This window comes from Schistocerca nitens, chromosome 12, assembly GCF_023898315.1.
Source record: "Schistocerca nitens isolate TAMUIC-IGC-003100 chromosome 12, iqSchNite1.1, whole genome shotgun sequence".
NCBI classification, from domain to species: domain Eukaryota; kingdom Metazoa; phylum Arthropoda; class Insecta; order Orthoptera; family Acrididae; genus Schistocerca; species Schistocerca nitens.
In genome coordinates this window covers 13,303,179-13,329,436 of record NC_064625.1, presented here as the reverse complement: position 1 = coordinate 13,329,436, position 26,258 = coordinate 13,303,179, and the positions used below count along the sequence as shown (strand labels likewise).

Below are 26,258 nucleotides of genomic sequence, written 5' to 3'. Positions count from 1 at the left end.
TATCTTTAACAGAACGAAGTACTTGTTCTATTTTTCTGGTAGGTTTGAATACCGGTTTCACTTTATGTTTCAGCAAAATTTTGCTGATTCGATCTGTAACATTACTAATGAAACGTAAAGACACCGTGTTCTTCCATTGCTATGTACCATCCTTGTCCTTTGGCCTAGACCACGCCAACTTTCCTCGGTATTTAGGCCGCTTTCCAACTCGTCAGTCGGCAGGACTCAACAAGACCAGCCATACAACTGAGGATGTCCAACGTAGTATTGGACGAAACGTTTAGGATTAGAACTATTCCATGGACCACGGCCATATAACCCGGAAGAATTATCAACAACTGTACCATCCGGTCGTGAAAGCCTTCATTGTATGATAAGTCTAATACGTTTTTTTAATTTTTTTTAAAAGTCTAACCAGAAAAAATTTTAATATATTGTCGATACATTCGTTGACTATTTTTTCACGTAATCGCAGTCCACTTCAGTGCGCGTACTGAGCCGTGACACGAGCTACTTAAAGTCCTCCTCGAAGAACTCTCGAGACAGCTCCTCCGTCACTTCAGTACCTCTTTCTGCACCTGTACACGGGTTGAAAATTTAGTCCCACTTGCTAGTGTCTTCAGGGAGGTGAAAAGATGATAGTCTGAAGGCGCCAAATTAGGATAATACGGAGGATAGTTCAAGACATCCCGACCAAGTGAGACTAGGAGCGCCCCGGTGGCCAAGCCTGTGTGAGTACGTGCTTTGACGTGCAATGAGCACACTCCATTCGTCAGCAATCCCCTTCCTTTGTTTTGAATCCTTTTGAGATTTCGTTGCCGCGCGGGATTTGGCGAGCGGTCTTAGGCGCTGTAGTCATGCACTGTGCGGCTGGTTCCGGCGGAGGTTCGAGTCCTCCCTAGGTCATGGGTGTGTGTGTGTCTGTTCTTAGGATAATTTAGGTAAGTAGTGTGTAAGCTTAGGGACTGATGACCTTAGCAGTTAAGTCCCATACGATTTCACACTTTTTTTTTTTTTTGAGATTTTTCAGGATCTCACAATAGCTTGTACGTTGATGGTCTCCAATTGAGGCAGAAAATTGACCAAAATAATACCTTTTCGGTCACAAAACTCAGAGACCATTATTTTGTCCACAATTGTGATTCTGTATTTTTTTTGGCAAATGAGAATTTGGTGTGATGCCACTGTGAAAACTGTCTTTTTGTCTCAGACTTGTAATGAGCCCGTCACGTTTCATCTCCAGCTACAACAGAGCTCAGAAAATCCTCACCTTCCATTTTAAGTCGCTGGAGAAACTGGCGGGTGTTACCTATCACACTTTTCTTGTACTTGCTCTGTTAGCTCTTTCCGGACGCATCTCGAGCACAGTTACCTCTATCACAGCATTTCTGTAAGTGTTTCGTAAGAGAGAGTTCTGGAGAGTTTGGAAACATCGCAGAAATTTCGTCCACTGTCAATCGGCTGTTTTCACGAACAGTTCTCCTCCACTTTTTGCACCAAGTCGTCAATCAAAATGGAAGGTCTTTCACTCTCCTGTTTGTCATGAACATTTCTTCTGCCTCCACTGAACTACGTACACCTCTCAAACACTCTTGTTGTGTTCATAATACCTTCACCGCAAATCGTTTTGATTCGCGATAAAGTTTTGGGATGCGTTGTTCCTTCCTCAAGTATGACGCGTATCACAGCACGTGGCTCGCACTTCTCAGGATTCCTTACCGACGTCTTTCACACAGCAGGACACTACAACGCGTGTGTACGTGCTGCCGTGTTTCTGCCATCGTCACTCTGGTCAGGGGATTCCCCTGTACCACTCCGTGTTGTCGACACTCAGATATAGAATTGTTGCTCATGGAGATCTCTGCAACCAAATGAAAGGCAGTTTGTTTTTGCCATGTGCGTTTTGATTCTTTTGCTTATGAAGCATCCTCAGCGGCCTGTACTACATGTTTCTTTTTATATACTTATTAATAAATATGTTACTTAGTTAGGTTTTCTCGTGTTTTCCTCTTCTTTTTCATGTTAGAAACAACTTTTGCAGCACAAGTTTCCTCAGGTTAAATTATCGTTTGGTGTGCTGATGACTTACAATGTTGCTAGTCCTTGTGTGTGTGTAGTCCTGGAGATGTGTTTATTCGGTCCCCATAGTCCAGGTGGCCAATTTCGGGCTATTTTATGGCCCAAGTTTATTACAATACTTCGCTTGCACTTTTCGTAGTGTGTCGGCAGTGTGTGTGTTTTCAGTGTGTAATGTTGCCAGCTGTCACTCGTTGTTTATATTTCGACTTTTAACCGTGTTATGTGTGTGGTTTGACGTATGTTCATTGGTTGCGCGCGCGCGCGCGCGCGCGCGCGCGCGCGTGTGTGTGTGTGTGTGTGTGTGTGTGTGTGTGTGTGTGTGTGTGTGTGTGTGTGTGTGTGTGTGTGTGTGTGGGTGGGTGGGTGGGTGGGTGGGTAAGTGGGTGGATGGGAGGGTGAGAGAGGGAGGGAGAGAGAGAGAGAGGGGGGGAGACAGAGGAGGGGGGATTCATTAGTTATTTATTCTGGTTACATTCCACGTTTCTGCTTATTGTTTTAGTGGCTAACATATCAGTGAATTATTCCTCATATCGATTTTTGTCGATTAATTGCTCTCTTTTTAATTGCAAGGGCTCTTTAGTTTCCTATAATATTATGAGTCTTTTGTTGTTCACTCTAATACTTTCCATGTCCATGTTTTATCAGGTGTTCAGCAAAGGTACAGTGGCTACTTTCATACTTCCAGCTTCTTATATGTTCCTTATACCTAGTTCTGGAATTCTTCCATGTCATCCCTAGATATACTGATTCACATTCTTGGCACTCCAACTGGTATATACTTGCTTCTTGGTATTTTACTGGTTTGTCTATTTCTGTTTGTAAATGTGAGTTGAATGTGTTTATTGTTCTGTAATAACTGTGTAATCCTTGTTTATTTAGTGCATTTGCTATTTTGTGTGTTGATTTCTGTCGGTACGTTACAATGTACCATTTCTTTGTGTTAATCATGTGATGGGTGTCACTGTTTTGTGTTTCTGTGTATGCTGTAATGTCTGTAATGACTGTGATGTTTGTGTGCTATGATTGTTTTCATGTTTCTGTAGTTGTGCGAATACATCTTTGTGGTATATGGACAACTATTGTTTGTGTGCATGAGTTTTATTGTTTGTAACTCTCTTCACAGTTTCTTTTCCAAGTGGATATTATTTAGTCAGTGTAAGATGTGTCGCACGACCGCTAGTTTTTCATTTTCTGGTTGGTTGGATGTAGACTGCATAATTGTATCTGTGGCTGTTGGCTTTCTGAAGATGTCCGATGTGTGCCTATTGCTATCCAGTCCACTCGCACAAAGAATGACGCGTTCACGTATAACAGAAAACGAACACACAAACGAACATACATGAAACTGCACACACAACGCAAACAGAAAACCACAGATGAACACAGTTGGCAAAAATATGCACTTCAAACATTCACACGGACTAGCAACACTGTAAATTGTAAGTAACATCAAACAGTAATTTAATCTCACAAAACCTGACGCAGCAAAAGTTGTTTCTAACTTGAAAAACAAAATGAAAACATGAGAAAACGTAACATAGCGCCATACTTGTAACTACTACTACGTAATCCGTTTATTACACACACACACACACACACACACACACATATATATATATATATATATATATATATATATATATGTGTGTGTGTGTGTGTGTGTGTGTGTGTGTGTGTGTTTTACAGGCCACTGGAGATTCTTCATAAATAAAAGAAGCGAAACACATATGGCAAAAAACAAACTGCTTTTTATTTAATTGCAAAGACGGAACATGACTCCATGAATTTTGAAGCAATGAAGGACCAGCAGAAAACGGAAAAAACGACGAGAATAATTTTGTTTGTAGGAAACACTATCATTAAAGTGATTTGAAACATTCTTACCTCCCAATGTAACCATTGCATGAAGTAAACAGTACGCGTGCTATCTCATTCATGTGACGAAGTCAGTTGACTTGACAACAGTATATTCAGAGATAGAAAACTAAACTAAACTCCGTCCGAAAAGGCCATGAAGGCCGAACGGTACCTACCGGCCGCCGTGTCATCCTAAGACCATAGGCGTCACTGGATGCGGCTAGGGAGGGGTACGTGGTCAGCATACAACTCCCCTGGCCGTATGTCAGTTTACGAATCCGGAGCCGCTGCTTCTCAATCAAGTAGCTCCTGAGTTTGCCTCACAAGGGCTGACAGCACCCTGCTTGCCAACAGCTTTCCAAGTGCTAGCCCAGCCTGACAGAGCTTAACTTCGGTGATCTGACAGGAACCGGTATTACCACTGTGGTGACGCTGTTGGCTAACATATACGAGGGTGAGTCAAATGGAAACCTTAAATTTGTAATAACAAATCGAAATTTCGCGCCGTTATCCTGTAAGTTGGTAAGCGTCCTACAAACAGGGTGCAGAATGGCAGCATTGTGTAGATGCACACATACCGTCGCAGTATCAGTATAAAGACGGCCGCCCCCCTTGCGACTTGCACCAGGAAAGAACAGCGTTCTGTTATTCGGGTTTTGCGTAGTGAAGGTGTGAAACCTACTGAAATTCATCGACGAATGAAGGTTCAGTACGGTGATGCATGTTTGTCACAGCACCAAGTTTACAAATGGAGTAGGAAGTTCGCAAATGGTGTGACTTCAGTGGAAGATGCTCCTCGTCCAGGTCAGGCACAACGAGATGTGAATGCACAGAACATTGCGGCAGTTGAAGCCATAGTGAAGGAAAACCGCCGAGAGACACTGAATGACATTGCAGCATCTTTACAGATTAGTCATGTGTCAGCACATCACATTGTGCACGATGTGCTCTAGTTTCACAAAGTGTCTGCAAGATGGGTGCCACGGCAGCTGACTCCTGAAATGAGAGAACGACGTGTTGATGCTTGTGAAGAACTTCTTCGGCGCGTTGAACCAGAAGGTGATTGCTTCCTTGGAAGACTCGTTACTGGGGACGAAACCTGGGTTCACTTCCAGCAACCGGAAACGAAGAGAGCGAGCAAGGAATGGGGCATTCCTCATCACCAAAACCAAAGAAGTGTCAAACAGAACCATCAGCAGGAAAGGTTATGCTGACTTTCTCTTGGGACGAAAAAGGCGTCACTTTGGTGCATTACATGTCTAGAGGGACCACTGTCACCAGTGTATCATACGCAGATCATCTGCCGCCTGAAATCAAATCAAAGCGACGTGGATTGCTTTCAGCAGGTGTCCTTTTGCAACATGACAATGCAAGGCCCAACACTGCCCATACAACAGTTGCAACAATCAGAGACCTGCATTTTGAGTGCCTTCCTCATCCATCATACCAGACTTTGCCCTAAGTGATTTCCATGTGTTTGGACCACTCAAAGACGCGTTGGGAGGAAAGAAGTTCCGTTATGATGAAGAGGTACGCCACGTGGTGCATTAGTGGTTGGGCGGACTACCAAAAGAATTTCTTTCTAAAGGTATTTATGCACTTTGTACATGCTGGAGGACTTGCATTGAGCGTGGGGGAGATTATGTTGAAGGGTGATAAAGCTTTATACCACTTCTGCACAGTAATATTAAAAAAAACTATGTAAGGTTTTCATTTGACTCACCCTCGTAGGAAGGGACATATTATTTTGTGCATTTTCATGTTTCCATTTTACACGCACACTCTGAGTTTTTACCAGAGACAGCTGCAGCAGAACAGCCCACGGGACTGTGGGCGACCGGCCGCGCGTACTCACTCGTCCAGCAGCTGGGCGTCGGTGGTGCAGCCGAGCGCCGCCAGGATGGTGGACTGCTCGGTGGCCGTCTGCGTGCTGGAGTAGCGCGCCCACAGGGAGTCCCACGCCTGCCGGCCCTCCGCCTGCTGCAGGCCGTAGCAGTACACCACGCTCTTCATGTCCGGGCCCACCCTGCCGGGGAAACACGAGAGGCGTGCACAGAACATTAAACACCAACAGCTCAAGTACACTTCCGTGACCTTACTCAAATAACCTGCGGCATTGCAGAAGGCGTCTCTGAGTTTACTTTTCTTCTAGATAAGCTTCAGTATTGTGGTATGAATGGGACAGAGCACAAATGATTTCATTCACATTTACCTGGAACAATGCAAAGGATTGAAATCTGCAAAAATCAGCGGAGTCCACTAACTTTGAAGGTATCAAGAATGGTTCCCACAGGGTTCAGTCTTGGGTCCATTATTGTTCTTAATATACACTGGAGCGCCAAAGAAACTGGTGTAGGCACGCAAATTCAAATACAGAGGTATGTAAACAGGCAGAATATGGAGGTGCTGTCGGAAACGTCTATATAAACAAGTGTCTGGCGCAGATCGTGTCGGTTACTGCTGTCACAATGGCAGGTTTTCAACATTTGAGTGAAGTTGAATGTTCTGCTACAGTCTGCGCACGAAAGATGGGACACAGCATCTCTCAGGTAGTGATGTGGTGGGGATTTTCCCGTACGACCATTCCAGGAGTGTATGGTGAATATTAGGAATCAGGTAAAACATCAAACGTCAGACGTCGCTGCAACTGGAAAAAGATCATACAAGAATGGGCCAACGACGACTGAAGAGAATCGTTCAAGGTGACAGAACTGCAACCCATGCCCAAATTTCTGCAGATTTCAATGCTGGGCCATGAACAAGTGTCAGCATCCGAACCATTCAACGAAACATCATTGGTATGGGCTTTCAAAGGTCCACTCGTGTATCCTTGATGACTGCACGACACAAAGTTTTGCGCATCGCCTGGGCCCGTCAACACCGTCATTGGACTGTCGATGACTGGAAACATGTTGCCTGGTCGAACGAGTCTCGTGTACGGGTATGGAGACAACCTTATGGAATCCATGGACCCTGCATATCATCAGGGAACTGTTCGAGCTAGTGGAGGCTCTGTAGTGGTGTGGGGCGTGTGTAGTTGGAGTGATATGGGACCCCTGATACGTCTAGATACGACTCTGACAGGTGACATGTACGTAAGCATCATCTCTGATCACCTGCATCCATTCGTGTCCATTGTGCTTTCGACAGACTTGGGCAATTCCAGCAGGACAACACGAAACCACACATGACCTGAATTGCTATAGACTGGCTCCAGAAACACTCTTCTCAGTTTAAACACTTCCTCTGGCCACCAAACTCCGAGGCATGAACATTATTGAGCATATCTGGGATGCTGTTCAGAAGGGATCTCCACCCCCTCGTACTCTTACGGATTTATGGACATCGTGTATAGCCCCCGCGAGCACGCAGAAGTGCCGCAACACGACGTGCTATGGACTCGACTAATGTATGAAGTAGTGCTGAAGGGAATTGACCCCATGAATCCTGCACGGCTGTCCATGAATCCGTGAGGGCGTGGAGATCTCTTCTGAACAGCAAGTTGCAAAACATCCCAGATATGCTCAATAATACTGACGTCTGGGGAGTTTGGTGACTAGCGGAAGTGTTTAAGTTCGGAAGAGTGTTCCTGGAGCCACTCTGTAGCAATTCGGGACCTGTGGGTGGTCGCGATGTCTTGCTGAAATTGCCCAAGTCCGTCGGAATGCAAAATGAATGGATGCAGGTGATCAGACAGGATGCTTACGTACGTGTCACCTGTCAGAGTCGTATCTAGACGTATCGGGGGTTCCATATCACTCCAACTACACACGTCCCACACCATTACAGAGCCTCCATTAGCTTGAACAGCCCCCTGCAGTCATTCAGGGTCCATGGATTCATCAGGTTGTCTCCATACCAGTACATGTCCATCCGGTCGAAAAAATTTGAAACGAGACTCGCCCGACCAGGCAACATGTTTCCAGTCATCAACATTCCAGTGTCCGTTTTGAATTGACCAAGGCTAGGCGTAAAGCTTTGAGTCGTGCAGTCATCAAGGGTACACGAGTGGGCCTTCGGTTACGAAAGCCCATATCGACGATGTTTCGTTGAATGGTTTGTAGGCTGGCACTTGTTGGTGGTCAAAGGGTTGCACTTCTGTCACCTTGAACGATTCTCTTCAGTCGTCGTTGGTCCCGTTCTTGAAGGATCTTTTTCCGGCCGCAGTGATGTCGGAGATTTGATGTTTTAGCGGATTCCTGATATTCACAGTACGCTCGTGGAATGGTCGTACGGGAAAAATCCGCTTTTCATCGCTACCTCGGAGATGCTGTATTTCATCGCTCTTGCGCCGACTATAACACCACGTTCAAACTCACTTAAATCTTGATAACCTACCATTGTACCAGCAGTAACCGTTCTAACAGCTGTGCCAGACACTTGTTGTCTTATATAAGCGTTGCCTGCCGCAGCGCCGTATTCTGACTGTTTACATATCTCTGTATGCCCTGTCAAAACTCTCCCATCTGGTGCGCAAGATCTATGAAATACCTTCAGGCTTCAAGAAGAATTTAATCATTCCAATTCCAAAGAAAGCAGCGCTGACATATGTGAAAATTATCGAACTATCAGTTTAATAAGTCATGACTGCAAAACACTAACACAAACTCTATACAGAAGAATGGAAAAACTGGTAGAATACAACCTTGGGGAACATCAGTTTGGATTCCAGAGAAACGTAAGAAGACGCGATGTAAAGCTAACCCCATGACGTCTCTTCGAAGATAAGGAAAGGCAAACTTATGTTTATAGCATTTGTAGACTTATAGAAAGCTTTTCGCAACGTTGACTGGAGTAGTGTGTTTCAGATTCTGAAGGTAGCAGGGAGCAAAAGGCTACTTACAGCTTTTACAGGAATAAGACAGCGGTTATAATAGACGAGGGGCATGAAAGGGAAGCAGTGGTTGGGAAGGGAGTGAGGCAGGGTTGTGGCCTATCCCCAACTTTATTCAGTCTGTACACTGAACAAGCAGTAAATTAAACCAAAGAAATATTGTGAGTAGGAATTGAAGTTCAACGACAATAAATAAAAAGTTTGAGGTTTGCCGACGACATTTTAATTCTGTTAGAGACAGCGAAGGAGTAGGAAGAGCAGTTTACGAAATGGACAGCGTCTTGAAAGGAGGATATAAGACGAACATCAACAAAAGCATAACAGGGATAGTGGAATCAAGTAAAATGAAATCTGGTGATGCCGAGGGACTTGGATTAAGAAACGAGATACTCGAAGTAGTATTAGTTTTGCTATTTGGGGAGCAATAAAGTGATGGTGACCAAAGTAGAGAGGATAATGGCAAGAAAAGTATTTCTGAAGAAGAGAAATTTGTTAACATTGAATATAGATTTAAATGTTACGAAGTCTGTTCTGCCATGCATTGTTGTCAAACATGGACGATAAACAGTTTAGACAAGAACAGAACAGAAATTTTTGAAATGCGGTTCTCCAGAAGAATGTTGAAGATTAGATGAGTAGATCAAGTAGCTAATGAGAAGCTGCTGAATAGAACTGGGGAGAAAATGAACTTGTGGCACAACCTGACAAGAAGGGCCGATCGATTTGTAGGACTCGTTCTGAGTTATCAAGGAATCACGAGTTTAGACTTGGAAGGAAGTGTGGGGCGATAAAATCGTAGAGGGAGACCACGAGATGAAAACAGTAAACAGATTCAGAAGTGTGTAACTTGCAGTAGTTATTCGCAGATGGTGACGCTTGCACAGGATAGATTAGTAAGAAGAGCTGCATCAAACCAATCTTCGGACTGAAGACAGTAAAACTACAACAACATTACTGGTACGCTGGAAGTATGAATTAAAAATTTTCGTGAGTTATTCAATACACGATGCATTTAGGACCCGTGGGTTCATCCTCAGGTGTAATCTGACGTAATACATGATTTATTTTTGCTCTTGAATGAGGCGAAAAAAAATGTATGTAAAATCTTATGGGACTTAACTGCTGAGGTCATCAGTCCCTAAGCTTACACACTACTTAACCTAAATTATCCTAAGGACAAACACACACACACCCATGCCCGAGGGAGGACTCGAACCTCCGCCAGGATCAGCCGCACAGTCCATGACTGCAGCGCCCGAGACCGCTCGGCTAATCCCCCGCGGCGGAATGAGGTGAAATGCGTGTTCCACATAATCCTAGAAAAGCGTTTTTAACTTTTTAACACCGTCATGTAGCGGTTTCTCTATCCCGTTAATGCGTGTTAGGGTAAAAAGATACAAATTATTTTCTTGGATTGTGTGGGACATACATTTCAGCTCATTCTAGAACAAAAATAAATATAACTTAAATCTGAGGATGGACACACAGTGTACGAAATGCATCGTGTGTGTAGTAAAACACGAAAATTTGTGACTGAAGGCGTTTTTTAATTCATACTTCCAGTGAATTGAATACAGTCGCGTTTGTAGCTGCAAAATATGGATAAAATTAAAAACATTATTGGTCCCTATTTCTAGGCGTAACCTCATAGTGGACAAATACACTTACCATTTCTCAGAAATGAAGGGCTTCATTTAGTTGATGAAGTACCTCCAGGTGCCATCCAGCAGACGTGGTTTATGCCCGATGGCGCTCCATCCCACTTTACTATAAAACTTTGCTAGTGTCTCGATAGCAAGTTTCCGAATCGCTTTGTCGGTCAAGAGGGGTCCAGTTCACTGCCTGCTCGATGGTCAGATATCAGTCCAGTGCATCTTCACCTCTGGTTGACATTTGAAATCCTTGAGGTATTCAACTCCTGAATCCGGTGACGAGGTTTCGAGTGGTAGTATCCAACACCAATTTGACCACAAGCGATGCATTCCAGAAATTTTTAACAGGATACGGCAAAGCGTGAGGCGAGGACCCAGGAATGCATTACAGCAAGGGGATAGGAGGCCGCTTCGAGGAATTTTTGTGAATATATGGGGTTAAGTATCACAGGTGACACTACCAACAAATTCATGTAACTGCCTAAAGACAGATTTTCGAACCCATGTTCATTAGGACTTTTTGCAACGTTTCGGTCCGAGGAACACATCCATACACTTATGGAAAGCAGTATATAAACGTACTGTAGATCTCGTATTCACGTTAGCTAAATATGTGACAAATTAACCCGGTTTCAACATTCGAGAAATGGATTGCTTCGAAAAATCCTAAAATACAATGTGAAGAACAGTATGGTATCAATGGAACCAGCAAACAATCTGAAATTTTTTGCTATAGTCATGAATATATCTTATACAAGAACAACAACGTCCAATTCACTTGATATAAAGTTTGATGAAATAGTATGCACTAATACGTAAGAAGACTTTCGTTAACACATCAAAGTAAACAATCAAAACCTTGCACCTGCAACGTTAAATTCGATAAATTGTTAGTTGTTAAATCAATAATACATTTATAATTAGCAAGATGTCTAAATTCTGAAAAATTCAGCAAATTAATTGCTCTTACGATTAATAACTTTCTCTCCTGCCTATGTAAAAGTTCAGATTCTGTTGAAACAGATCCTTCTATTTTTTAACACAAGAATACTATATTGATATATATATGTAATCATTTAATGTAATAACTGAATAGAAATGTATGTTATACAAGTAGCCAGGTTTCAGCAACTGAACCTTTCAATTAACTTTGTACTCAACGTAAGGAAGAAGTAAATATAATGTAGACAGTGGAGGGTACTTGCAGCAATTACCAGTATGCAGCCGGCCGCTGTGGTCTAGCGGTTCTAGGCGCTCAGTCCGGGACCGCGCGACTGCTGCGGTCACAGGTTCGAATCCTGCCTCTGGCATGGATGTGTGTGATGTCCTTAGGTTAGTTAGGTTTAACTAGTTCTAAGTTCTAGGGGACTAATGACCTCAGAAGTTGAGTCCCATAGTGCTCAGAGCCATTTGAACCAACCAGTATGCAGCATCATATCGACGCTACCTCCCTTGCAAGCAAATTTGCTTTTACAAATTGATTTCGTTAATTCTAACAGCGCCTTTAAAAAAAAACCGAATTATATCACCAGCAAAAGTCGAAACATAACGTGCTTCGAATGTAGGTATCTATAAGGTTTATGTGCGTAGACAAACGAGATGTATTAATTCCTACAGGCGTCAGTTGAATGCGTCAAAGATATATGAATTCGTATTAAGCCACATTAATGTAATCTGAGAGGACGGCAAAAAAATTGAAAACACCTCTCTTGATTTAATGCTTGTAACACAGCCCTTTTGTTCTCGTCCGCAGTGGTGTACGGACGTATATTTGTTCTCTAAGTTTGTAACAAATAAAAAGCGGATAGCTCCTAAAAGAAAAGTATTTTATTTTTACGAGCTTCAACTACATCTGTTGCCCTCTATGCGCATCACGAATCATTGCAGCAAACCTTCGGATGCGTGGGAATAATCCTCAAGAAGGAGACCGCCGTATCGTCATCGGCGCTGTCGTACTACGAGAGAGAAGAGGTAATTATCAATAGCAAGAAGAGAACTTCCAAAGTTAATCGTTTTGAGCTCATGTTGCAGAAGATTGAATGCAGTAACTATTGTCACGTCATGCGTGGTGCTTGTGTAAAGGAAAAAGATACAAGCTTTACCAATCGATAGGCGCTGCTGAGTACGATACTATCTCTCTCGCCAAATTAACTGTGCTTTCATACACTTGCGATTGACCAGCTGGTCTCAAAAGGCGGCTGTACTATCTCCATCAAAAATTGTCCGCCTGAAGTTGATGATGTCAAGCATCGAAACTCGTAGTGGAAAAAATAAACGGGTGACTGACACAGAAAATCGTTTTATTTATGTTTATCAACAGTCGCATCCTCATGATGATGTGTTTTACGGACGAAATATTCGCACTAACGTACTACTGATGAAGGAGTGACGAGTTAACAAGCGGACTGGCATAGGCAAGGAGGGCGTTATTGGCCAAAGTAGGTCTAGTAGTGTGTTATGTTGGTCTTAACCTGAGCTAGAAATTTCTGAGGATGTCCGTCTCGAGCACAGCACTGTATGGCAGTGAAAGGTGGATTGTGGGAAAATGGGAAAAGAAAACTGAAGCATTTGAGACTTGGCGCTACAGGAGAATGTTGCAAATTAGGTGGGCTGGTAAGGTAAGGAATGAGGTTCTACGCAGAATCGGAGAGGAAAGGAATATGTGGAAAACACAAGGAGAAGGGAAAGGACATAGGACGTGTGTTAAGACATGAGGGAATGACTTCCATGGTACTGGAGGGAGCTGTAGAGGGCAAAAACTGAAGATGAAGACAGAGATTGGAGCACATCCAGCAAATAATAGAGGACGTAGGTTGCGAGCGGTACTAAAAAAGAAGTTCAAATGTGTGTGAAATCTCATGGAACTTAAATGCTAAGGTCATGAGTCCCTAAGCTTACACACTACTCAACCTAAATTATCCTAAGGACAAACACACACACCCATGCCCGAGGGCGGACTCGAACCTCCGGCAGGACCAGGCGCACAATCCGTGACTGCAGCGAGTTGTACTCTGAGACGTAGAGGTTGGCACGGGGGAGGAATTTGTGGCAGACTGCATCAAACGAATCAGAACACTGATGATAAGTTGGAAAAGCATTTTGTGTAATGTTTACTGGAGCAGTAAAACTAAAAAAAAAAAAAAAAAATGTTGAAGGTATTTTAATTTCGGCGTGTTTTTGTCACCAAATGTGTTTCGTTTTATCGAAATTAAACATCGTCAGTGGTCAGTAATAAAAGATATTTACAAACTGGTTCTCCTTATAGATCGATAAACAATTCGATAAAAAAAAAATGTTCATTTGACGTACAGTATTTCACGCCTGGTGTTCGCTCACATCAGGAAACCCCATGTGATTTGCACGTTTCTGACTTTTTCCTTCTTTTGGTGCTGTTGATTCTGGCCTAATCCCATATTATTTTGCAGAACTATGCATTTCTCCATGCGAAACGCACCACTCCTTCTGTTTGTGTCTTTCTCGCTACAGGTGTCTCATGTGTTTTGTGTAGCATTAGCAACTTTACCGCGAATTTTTTCTTCTATCTGGAAATGTGTTCTTTCCCCGTTATTTGTCGTATGTGTTTTGAGTCATTTAATTATGTTACTCTGTCCTTGAACACTCTCTCCATTCCACCACTTGGCATTCACTGTTCAGTGATCTCTACTCTCACCCTCAACCCCTCTCCGCCCCTCCCCCCTTCTACCTCCCTGCCACCCATTCACCCTTTTAACCTTCAGCTCCCTCGCTACACCTTGATTTTCCTTGCCTTGCACACTAAATAAATACACAGTAACATAATTAAATGACACGTCTAACGAATAACAGCGAAGGAGTACATTTCTAGATCAATGGAATATTAGCGGTAAAATTGCTAACACTACACGAAACACAGTAGGCATGTGTAGCGAGAAAGATACACACAGACAGTAGTGGTGATATATTCTGGTGCGTTTCATGGATAGTTGTGCAAAGGAACACGGGATTAGGCCAGAATCAACACTATCAAATCAAGGAACAACTTAAAAAACCGAGTAAGCAGATTGTGTTTCCTGATCTGAGAGAAAACAAGCAACGAAATACTATACGTGAAATCTTTTAACGAACAGTTTGTAAGTATCTCTCACTACAGATCACTGATAATTTTTATTTCAATAAAACGAAACATCTTTGGTGACAAAAAGAGGCGTTTTCTTGTAGTTGCACAGAAGGTAGCGAAATATCTTGAATGATTATGAAGTAAGTACGGACAACATGACCACACAGATGAAGAATGTGGAACAAATGAATGGCTTATTTCAATAGTGGGCTTATTTCAAAAGTGCATTATCTCCACTTTTCTGCCTATAATGCTTCTGAAATGAGTGAGCCAAACAAACAGAAAGAAAGGTTCATCTCTAGCAAGAAGCCATATACTTGAATATTTCTGGTATCTCAACTGCAGATTTTTCAGCGCTGATTTAACTTTAACTCAATAAGAACAAAAAAGGACTTGTTTCACTATTGAAATAAGCCCTTCAGATGTGCACTGAGGTAACAAAAGCCATGGGGTACCTGTTAGTAAGGGCCTCCTTTTGCCCTGTGTAGTGCGGCAGCTCGACGTAGCATGGACTCAGCAAGTCGTTAGAAGAATCCTCGCACAAATACTGAGCGATTCTGCCTCTATAGCCGTCCGTGATTGCGAAAGTGTGGCCGGTGCAGGATTTTGTGCACGGACTCACCTCTCGATTATGGCCCATAATTGTTCGATGGGTTTCATGTCGGGCGATCTCGGTGGTCTGATCATTCGGTAGAACCGTCCAGAACGTTCTCCAAACCAATCGCGAACAACTGTGGCCAAGTAACATGCCATACTGTGACCTAGAAACATGCCGTTGTTGTTTGGGAAATTAAGTCCATGAATGGCTAAAAATGGTCTCGAAGTAGCCGAATACAGCCATTTCCAGTCAGCGATCGGTTCCGTACAATGCAAACACAGCCCACAACATTATGGAGACACCACCCACTTGCAAAGTAGCTGGTCTAAAACTTGGGTCCATGGCTTCGTGGGGTCAGCGCAACACTCGAACCCTACCATCAGCTCTAACCAACTGCAATCGGGTCTCATTCGACAAGCCGACGGTTTTCCAGTCGTCTATGGTCCAACCGATACGGTGTCGAGCTAAAGAGACGTGCCGAAGGCGATATTGTAATGCCGTAGCCCATTAACGCCAAATTTCACCACACTGTCTTAACGGATACCTTCGCCTTACATTTCACGTCGACCTCTGCGATTGCTTCACACAATATGTGCTTGTCTGTTAGCGCTGGCAACTCTACAAAAACGCCGCTGCTCTCGGTCGTTAAGTGAAGGCCGTTACTCACTGCATGGTCCGCGGTGAAAGGTAATCCCCAAAATATGATATTCTCGGTACACACTTGACACAGTGGATCTCGGAATATTGATTTCCCTAACAATTTCTGAAATGGAACATACCGTACGTCTAGCTCCAATCACTACTCCACCTCCAAGATCTACCAATTGCCGTAGTGCGACCATAATCACTTCGGAAACCGTTTCACATGAATCTCGTGAATACAGACCACAGTTCTGCCAATGCTCGAAACTACCACCATCTGTGTACGTGCCTATCGCTATCCCATGCTTTTTCTCACCTCAGTGTATTTTAATGGCAGTCTGCTTTTACTGGTGATGTTTGATGTTTGATTCGTGGGGCGCTCAACTACGTGGTCATCAGCGCCCTTACAAAGTCCCACTTTTTTACACAGTCTAATGTAGCCACTGTGACGAATGACGATAATGAGAATGAAACGACGAGGGCAACACAGACAGCGAGTGTCCCCGGGCAGAGAAAATCCCCAACCCGGCCGGGAATCGGGACCCCCGTGGTCCAGAGGCAGCAACGCTAGCCACTGGACCACGAGGTGCAGACTCTTACTGGTGAAAGTAAGAGAGACGCGTGGCGCGAGCTCGGCTACTCACAGGTAGTTCTTGTCCGCGATGAGCTTGGCCAGCTCCTGGCTGGAGAACTCCAGGCAGCCGGCGGCCCCGGCGGCGCACTGCCACCTGGACACCAGCTTCCTGTGGATGCGGTCCACGTGAGAGTCGTCGGCCGTCTCCGCGTAGCCCAGCTGCGCCGAGATGTCAGCCAGGATGGTCCTCAGGTAGGTCTGCGGGAGAGAAAGAGGCGGAGCTGTCGAGACACGGGCACAGGTCACGCGGCAGGCGCCGCACACTCTGCGACTGTTTGAAATGACACAAGAAATATTTTTTCGTGTGATACAAATTAACGATTTTCTGATTTTTAACTTTATTTGTGCTATGGAACGTTACTTATTGCCAAATGTCGCGTCTCTCGGTCGACTGGAAGTACCGTGTAGGTTCTGACGAGCGGCCACGCAAACAAACCTGTTTTGGTGAGTGAGTTTGCGAGTATCAAAATATGTGACATAAATGCCTTCGCTTTTGATCTCATTGACTTAGAAGTTTACGTTTATTATACCGTCAAAGGCCTGTAGACCTTAGCACGTGACATGAGCTGTGATTTGGTACGTCTACCAGTTCCTTAGAAAAATGGTTTTAAACACAACGACAGACCATGAGACGGACCGACCGACCGACCGACATACAGACAGACCGAGAGACAGACCGACCGACAGACATACAGACAGACCGACAGACCGACCGACTGACCGACATACAGACAGACTGACAGACCGACCGACTGACATACAGACAGACCGACCAACCGACAGACAGACAGACCAACAGACAGACCAACAGACAGACCGACCGACCGACCGACATACAGACAGACCGAGAGACAGACAGACTGACAGACATACAGACAGACCTACAGACCGACCGACCAACATACAGTCAGACCTACAGACCGACCGACGAACATACAGACAGACCGACAGATCGACCGACCGACAGATCGACCGACCGACATACAGACAGACCGACCAACTGCCCAACCGACAGACAGACAGACCGAGAGACAGACCGACTGACCGACATACAGACAGACCGAGAGACAGACCGACTGACCGACATACAGACAGACCGACTGACCGACTGACCGACATACAAACAGACCGACCGACCGACATACAGACAGACCGACAGACCGACCGACAGACCGACCGACCGACCGACCGACAGACATGCCGACAGCAGACAGATCGATAGACCAACTGACTGACTGTCAGACAGGCCAACAACAGACAGATGGATGGACCCATAGACCGATAGACCAACAGACAGACCGATCAACCAACGGACGGACCGCCTGATAGGCCAACAACAGATACAGGGTGTCCAGAAAAGGACTCCCTGATTTCAAAATTAAATATCTCGAAAACAAAGATCGATAGAGGAATGCAGTAAACGGTATGTTTATTGTGAAAGATGTAAGAAGTTTATACAGCAGTTTGAAATAATAGTTACAAAAGCTGCTAACAGATGGCGCTGTACGCTGTACAGCTCATATCAGCATACATAAGTGAAATAATCGTATGAAAACAATCTTTGCAAACAATCACATCACAATATTTTCAAAATGTTCACCGTTGGCACTACAGAGAAGGCGCAAACGAAGAATGAAATTCGCCATCACATTTCGTAGTGTCTCAACCGAAATGTATTCACATGCCACAGAGATCGCCGATTCAAGCTCGTCCAGCGTGGCAGGATGCTTCGGGTAGACCATGATTTTCACTGTGCCCCACAAAAGAAGTCACAGGGAGTCAGATCCGGCGAATATGGAGGCCAATCCATGCCTGCACCAGTAAATTTGGGATATTCCAAAGCAATGACTCGATTCCCGAAGTATTCCTCAAGAAAGCGAAACACTTGTTCGGTCCGTTGTGGTCGGGCTCCATCTTGCATAAACCATTCAGTACCTGGTCGATCCTCTAACGCTTGCTGTATGGCGACAAATTGTTCCAAAATTGCAACGTAACGTGCACCAGTGACCGTTTCTCGAATGAAAAAAGGGCCAATAATGCCTCTGCTGCATACTGCAGCCCACACAGTAACTTTAGGAGAATACAGGGGTTTCGCTTCACACCAATATCGCTTTTCGGAACGCCAAAATCGCCAGTTCTGCTTATTCACGTATCCATTCAGGTGGAAGTGTGCTTCATCTATAAACCAGATGCAGGCAACATCAAATCCTTCACTATCAATCATTGTGAGCATCTGATTAGCAAAGGCAACCCTTTGTTGCACAGCTCGTACGGGTATGGCCTCGTGCGTTTGAATTTTGAATGGAAACATGTGTAGGCTCTTTCTCGCTATTTTCTGGGTACTGGAACGGTTCAAACCAGTCTCAAATGCAATTCTACGGACGGATGACATTGGATTTCGCTGAATAATTGCAGAAACTGTGGCGATATTTTCAGGCGTAACTGCGGTTTTCTTGCGGCCAACATGCCCCACTAGATCATCAGTTACGCTGCCTGTTTGTTGAAATTTTGCGAAGAGCGTACGAATGGTTTTCGCATCGGGTTCTTTTGGAACATTAAATCGTGCTTGAAAACCTCGCCTTGTTGCCGTAGGACTCTCTTCCAACCTGTGGTACTCTAGCACCAGAAAAACGCGTTGTTCAATGGAGTGCATGGTTTTAATCTCTTCCTTCGGTACGCTAACCTCCTTTCACGTTTCAATAGTGGAACTGATCGCTCTGGGCTTCGGATCACTATTTATACTAGGCAGTACGTATGGCGATTACAGCGCCATCTGTTAGCAGCTTTTGTAACTATTATTTCAAACTGCTGTATAAACTTCTTACAGCTTTCACAATAAACATACCGTTTACTGCATTCCTCTATCGATCTTTGTTTTCGAGATATTTAATTTTTAAATCAGGGAGTCCTTTTCTGGACACCCTGTAGATAGATCGACAGAGTGACAGACCGACCGAGATACAGATCGGCTGGCCGACCGACCGAGAGACCGTCAGAAGGACAATAAATTGGTCCTATAAGAGTTCAGTTTTTACTAATTGAGGAACAGAACCATAAATAACTTAAATAACTTATGTGTGCTATTTGTTTTCTTACAAAAACTGTAGCTACACTGTGGATAACTTTTTACTTTACCTCATTTCTGAATGTCTTCCACCATCAATAAAAATGTCTGGAGAAAAAAAACACTGACATAAGAACGTAGGCTTCCGCGGCCGGTGTCATAGTGATTAAAATTGTTCTGGGTATTATGCCGCGTCATTGCTAAAAACTAACAACAATAATAAACTAAAACCGACATTTCGGCCGAATTGCAACAGCCTTCGTCAGGGCACGACTAGTTTTGCATGTCAACATCAACAGAGAAGATGGCTACAAACTCCCGGCGTCCTGGCTGCCGGCCATCCCATTCCAACGGGTCGCGAGCGTTCGCGGGGCAGGAGCTACACGGGACACCGACGTATCTGCACAAACAGCTGCAGAGAAACTGTCAGTCCACTTCCGCGCACACCAGGAGTAAAACTTGCTGACCAGAAGCCGAACGCTGATTGGCGGACAGCTACCAATCGTTGACGACGTGGACATCCACCAATAGCCTCTTTCCTTCCATCATCCTTTACGTCATGACTAGCCAATCATACCAGAGGGCTAATTCAAAGTTTTACAAAAGTGACGTCAGACATTGATAGTCTGTAATAAATAGAAGCACCTATCGCCATGAAAAACCAGTCGTGCCCTGAGGAAGGCCGTTGCAATTCGGCCGAAACGTCGGTTTCAGTTTATTATTGTTGTTAGTTTTTAGCAATGACACTGCATAATACCCAGAAGCACTTTAATCACTATGAAAAAAACATTGTTTCATTTGCAAATGACGCTCATACGTCCACAACTGTTGTGAATTTTAGAGAAAGCCAGATAGGGAATCGACCTGTATGGTTCAACACCAGTATCAAAATATGTGACATAAATGGCCGCAGCTTTTGGTTTCCTTGACTTAGAAGCTTACATTTATGACACTGCCGAGGACCTGTAGATGTTAGTATGTCACATGACTTGCGACTTGATACCTCTACCCTTCCTGAGAGAAAGGATTCTGAACGGGCAGACCGACAAGCAGACCAACCGACAAACAGACCGACCGACCGACATACAGACAGAGAAACCGACCGACCGACCGACCGACGGACGGATGGACAGATAGGCCGACAGACAAACAGTCCGACATCGTTTACTTTCAGAGTGACGTCCCTACGTCCAAACTTACAGTGAATTTGAGAGAACGCCAGATGGGGTGTCAGTACCAGAAGGCGGCCGGGCAGACCCACTCACCTGCAGCAGCGGCTGCTCCTCGGACTGCTGGAGCCTGGTGTCCAGGTAGGAGAGGGCGGTGAGCGCGCTGTACCACGGCACGTACTCCTGCTCGGCGACCAGGTAGGCGGTGTTGTCCAGCGCGACGCTGTAGTCCAGCAGGCCGGCGCGGGCCAGCTGGAAGGCGTCGTCCAGGATCTGGGCGCGGTTCACCACGCCGATGGCCGAGTGGTCGGTCTGCAGCTGCGCCGCCAGCAGCGCCCAGTTGTCCGTGTCGTAGTTGACGCGGTAGAAGCCTGCACAACGCAGCAGTCAGTCTACGTCCACGTCTACATCTAATCAAAAAATGGTTCAAATGGCTCTGAGCACTATGGGACTTAACATCTATGGTCATCAGTCCCCTAGAACTTCGAACTACTTCAACCTAACTAACCTAAGGACATCACACAACACCCAGTCATCACGAATCTACATCTATTAACAGCTGTCAAGTTCACTAAAGAGACCAGTTACCTCAGTACCACCTGTTGGTAGGGTTTCTACCCGTTCAAATAACAAACGGCACACGCCATTTGTAACTATTTATCCCTTTTACTACTGTTTCTTTTCAGAGTGAAAATCAGTAATGCTTGACTGTAAGATATGAACTTTCTCGGCCGGAAATGTCACAATAACCTCTACACATACACTACCTGCCATTAAAATTGCTACACCACGAAGATGACGTGCTACAGACGCGAAATTTAACCGGTAGGAAGAAGATGCTGTGATATGCAAATGATTAATTTTTCAGAGCATTCACACAAGGTTGCCGCCGGTGGCGACACCTACAACGTGCTGACATGAGGAAAGTTTCCAACCGATTTCTCATACACAAACAGCAGTTTACCGGCGTTGCCTGGTGAAACATTGTTGTGATGCCTCGTGTAAGGAGAAGAAATGCGTACCATCACGTTTCCGCTTTTGAAAAAGGTCGGATTGTAGCCTATCGCGACTGAGGTTTATCGTATCGCGACATAGTTGCTCGTCTTGGTCGAGATCCAATGACTCTTAGCAGAATATCCAATCGGTGGGTTCAGAGGAGGTAATACGGAACGCCGTGCTAGATCCCAACGGCCTCGTATCACTAGCAGTCGAGATGACAGGCATCTTATCCGCATGGCTGTAACGGATGGTGCAGCCACGTCTCGGTCCCTGACTTAACAGATGGGGACGTTTGCAAGACAACGACCATTTGCACAGTTCGACGACGTTTGCAGCAGCATGGACTATCAGCTCGGAGACCATGGATGCGGTTACCCTTGTCGCTGCATCACAGACAGGAGCGCCTGCGATGGTGTACTCAACAACGAAGCAGGGTGCACGAATGGGAAAACGTCATTTTTTCGGATGAATCCAGGTTATGTTCACAGCATCATGATGGTCGCATCCGTGTTTGGGGACATCGCGGTGAACGCACATTGGAAGCGTGTATTCGTCATCGCCATACTGTCGTATCACCCGGCGTGATGGTATGGGGTGCCATTGGTTACACGTCTCGGTCATCTCTCGTTCGCATTGACGGCACTTTGAACAGTGGACGTTACATTTCAGATGTGTTACGACCCGTGGCTCTACCCTTCATTCGATCCCTGAGAAACCGTACATTTCAGCAGGATAATGCACGACCGCATGTGTAGGTCCTGTACAGGCATTTCTGGATACAGAAAATGTTCGACTGCTGCGCTGGCCAGCACATTCTCCAGATCTCTCACCAATTGAAAACGTCTGGTCAATGGTGGCCGAGCAACTGACTCGTCACAATACGCCAGTCACTACTCTTGATGAACTGTGGTATCGTGTTGAAGCTTCATGGGCAGCTGTACCTGTACACTCCATCCAAGCTTTGTTTGACTCAATGCCCAGGTGTATCAAGGCCGTTATTACGGCCAGAGGTGGTTGTTCTGGGTACTGATTTCTCAGGATTTATGCACCCAAATTGCGTGAAAATGTAATCACATGTCAGTTCTAGTATACTATATTTGTCCAGTGAATACTCGTTTATCATCTGCATTTCTTATTCGTGTACTCGTAGCAATCTTAATGGCGCCAGAACCACGACAAAACCCAGGCGTCATAAAAACTTTGGAGGATAGGTAAGGAAAATATGAGAACCAGTAATGCTTCACGCGCAATTATTGCTCACCAGTGCATTGCTCAAGAATAGTTATTCGTCCACTGAGGTAAAAAGAGCGTTAAGACCGCAGCGCAAAAATCATAGTGATGCACAAGTGCCTGTGAAATCTGGAGCATTCCTGCCTTTTATTACCGGCGCTACTGATCGCAAAGGAAAAATCTGTTCCGCCTTTCCCACAGCCCGTGACCCACTAAGATGCTATACTCTGTTCCAAACAAACATTTATTCTTCAAATTGAGGCCTATGTCTGATACTAGTAAACTTCTCTTAGCCAGCAATGCCTTTTTTTTGTCAGTGCTAGTCTGCTTTTTCTGTTCCCCTTGCTTCGCCCGTCATTGGTTATTTTGCTTCCAAGACAGCATAATGCCTCGTCTACTTCGTGATCGTCAGTCTTGATCCAAAGTTTCTGACTACATTTGATTACCTTTCTGTTTTTCTGGTTTACTCTCAATCTACATTCTGCACTCAGATTGTTCGTTTCATTCAACAGATCTTGCAATTCCTGTTGATCTTCATTGAGCATGCGAGTAGCAAAGTCATCAGAAAGTCTTACCATTGCTGTCCTTTCACCGGAATTTTAATCCCATTCTTGAACGAATCTGTTATTTTCGTCATTGCCTCTTCTATAGCTTACTTCTATTTTTCTCATAATTTCTAACAAGTCGGACCATTTGAAATTATCGAATGTTTCTTCTAGGTCAACTATTCCTAAGAACGTGCCTTTATTTTTCTTCAGTCCTCCTCCCACTACCAACCGCATCCGGCCTGCTTCTTTGCTGTCTTAATATTAACTTGATCGTCACCTAACGGGTCCTAAATTCCTTTTCCATTCTTCTCTACATTATTCTTCTCAACAACTTGGATGCCTGAGCTGTTAAGCTGACCGTGCGATTATTCTCGTACTTGTCGGCTCTTGCTATTTTCGGAACTGCGTGGATGATATTTTTTCGAAAGTACGTCGTGACTGGCAAGAGACAGTTTCTACACACAATTTTTTTTTTAGCTTTTAAGGGGGATTGCCTTATCCCAGATGTAGGTTTCGAATTTGGTGGAAGAAGCGGGGTCCTTTTCCTATTCTGTTTAAATCGTCTAATTTGGCCGTTCCATGACTTGATATAACACAGACTTTTCACACGTTCAACCTTCCCTCCTTCCACTGTTATATAAAAGGATGTGTATGTCCTACTCATCTTCATTGCCGCTGTCTTGCTCTTACTCACAGTCAACTTGAATTGTTTAAATTTTTATTCCAGTAATGCAGTCTCTTATGAGGCTCGATTTCTGTCTCTCCCCAAATGCCATCAGAAAATCAACAACACTACACGCTACTATTCGGTCGAGTAACTCCTCAATTGGCATCACGAGGGTTAGTGCACCCCGAAAAATGACAACAGCACACGGCGGCCCGGATGGTGACCCTTCCAAGTGCAAGCCACGCCCGACAGCGCTTAACTTCGGTGACCTGACGGGAACCGGTGTATCCACGGCGGCGAGGCCGCTGCCCCACCTGACATGTAAGGTGTCCAAATCCCTACGTCTCACAACACATACAAATTTTTTGGTGGCGTTTTGATTCACCTGTATGTGACGCCTCAGTAACGTCACCTGGAGTTTCTTTGTAAAAGCGTGAAAAGGGCGCCCCCTCGTATGGAGAGCTGCACTCACCGACTTCCTGTATGTTGACGAGGAGCCAGTCATCGGCCGCTACCGTAACAGCGAGCTGCGCCTCCCCCACGTCGGCCGGCAGCCATTGGCGCGTCGCCGTGCTGCTGAAGTCCCCCTCCTGGCCAGTGGTGAACGTCAGCGGAACGTCCCACGAGCTCAAGTCGGGCTCCGCCCCCTCCGTTAACAGGAAGCGGGTCTGCAGGGCAAAGAGTTGCAACACTTTGGAAGACCGTCCTGTCCGCCAGTGTCTAACGCTCCATCTATACCCACATCTGCATCTGCATCTGTACTGCTTTACAAACTGAGTGTATCGTCAAGCGGACGAGGTCGAAACTTCACATCCACCAGAAAGATTACAAAAAAAGTTTAAGATCGACACATATTAGGGGTATAGTCATCCACTTTGCATTGACCTGGTTCCGAAGTTCACTTTGGTACTTGGGATTGGGTCACAGCACGGCACCTCTCGTGCCACCATAGCCCACACATTTTCGACTGGCGACAAGTTTGATGGTCTGGTGGACCACGGCAAAAGACTCGTATTCCGTGACACCAAGAAGGCACGTATTCGCGCAGCAACATGCAGTCATGCATTGTCTTACTGGAAAGTAAAGGCAAGAAGTTGTGAGCTAAGTAATCTTAAGTATTACGACCGATATTGCGTTTATTAATGAATAAATACAGTTGTTGTTGTTGTGGTCTTCAGTCCTGAGACTGGTTTGATGCAGCTCTCCATGCTACTCTATCCTGTGCAAGCTTCTTCATCTCCCAGTACCTACTGCAACCTACATCCTTCTGAATCTGCTTAGTGTATGCATCTCTTGGTCTCCCCCTACGATTTTTACCCTCCACGCTGCCCTCCAATACTAAATTGGTGATCCCTTGATGCCTCAGAACATGTCCTACCAACCGATCCCTTCTTCTGGTCAAGTTGTGCCACAAACTCCTCTTCTCCCCAATCCTATTCAGTACCTCCTCATTAGTTATGTGATCTACCCATCTAATCTTCAGCATTCTTCTGTAGCACCACATTTCGAAAGCTTCTATTCTCTTCTTGTCCAAACTATTTATCGTCCATGTTTCACTTCCATACATGGCTACACTCCATACAAATACTTTCAGAAAAGACTTCCTGACACTTAAATCTATACTCGATGTTAACAAATTTCTCTTCTTCAGAAACGCTTTCCTTGCCATTGCCAGTCTACATTTTATATCCTCTCTACTTCGTCCATCATCAGTTATTTTGCTCCCCAAATAGCAAAACTCCTTTACTACTTTAAGTGTCTCATTTCCTAATCTAATACCTTCAACATCACCCGACTTAATTCGACTACATTCCATTATCCTCGTTTTGCTTTTGTTGATGTTCATCTTATACCCTCCTTTCAAGACACTGTCCATTCCGTTCAACTGCTCTTCCAAGTCCTTTGCTGTCTCTGACAGAATTACAATGTCATCGGCGAACCTCAAAGTTTTTATTTCTTCTCCATGGATTTTAATACCTACTCCGAATTTTTCTTTTGTTTCCTTTACTGCTTGCTCAATATACAGATTGAATAACATCGGGGAGAGGCTACAACCCTGTCTTACTCCCTTCCCAACCACTGCTTCCCTTTCATGCCCCTCGACTCTTATAACCGCCATCTGGTTTCTGTACAAATTGTAAATAGCCTTTCGCTCCTTGTATTTTACCCCTGCCACCTTTAGAATTTGA

General features: G+C 44.8%; 1 protein-coding gene across 1 annotated transcript in view; it reads right to left on the bottom strand.

The window, feature by feature from the left end:
* The window catches only part of LOC126215136 (aminopeptidase N-like), a 172,133-nt gene that overhangs the window by 22,079 nt on the left and 123,796 nt on the right, over positions 1 to 26,258 (bottom strand). Inside the window, exons 11-14 of the mRNA XM_049941799.1 lie at positions 24,542 to 24,737; positions 20,722 to 20,996; positions 16,403 to 16,590; positions 5,792 to 5,962 (exon numbers count right to left, since the gene is read on the bottom strand). Of these exons, the coding sequence (XP_049797756.1) occupies positions 5,792 to 5,962; positions 16,403 to 16,590; positions 20,722 to 20,996; positions 24,542 to 24,737 (830 nt within the window). The remainder of the gene's footprint in view (positions 1 to 5,791; positions 5,963 to 16,402; positions 16,591 to 20,721; positions 20,997 to 24,541; positions 24,738 to 26,258) is intronic.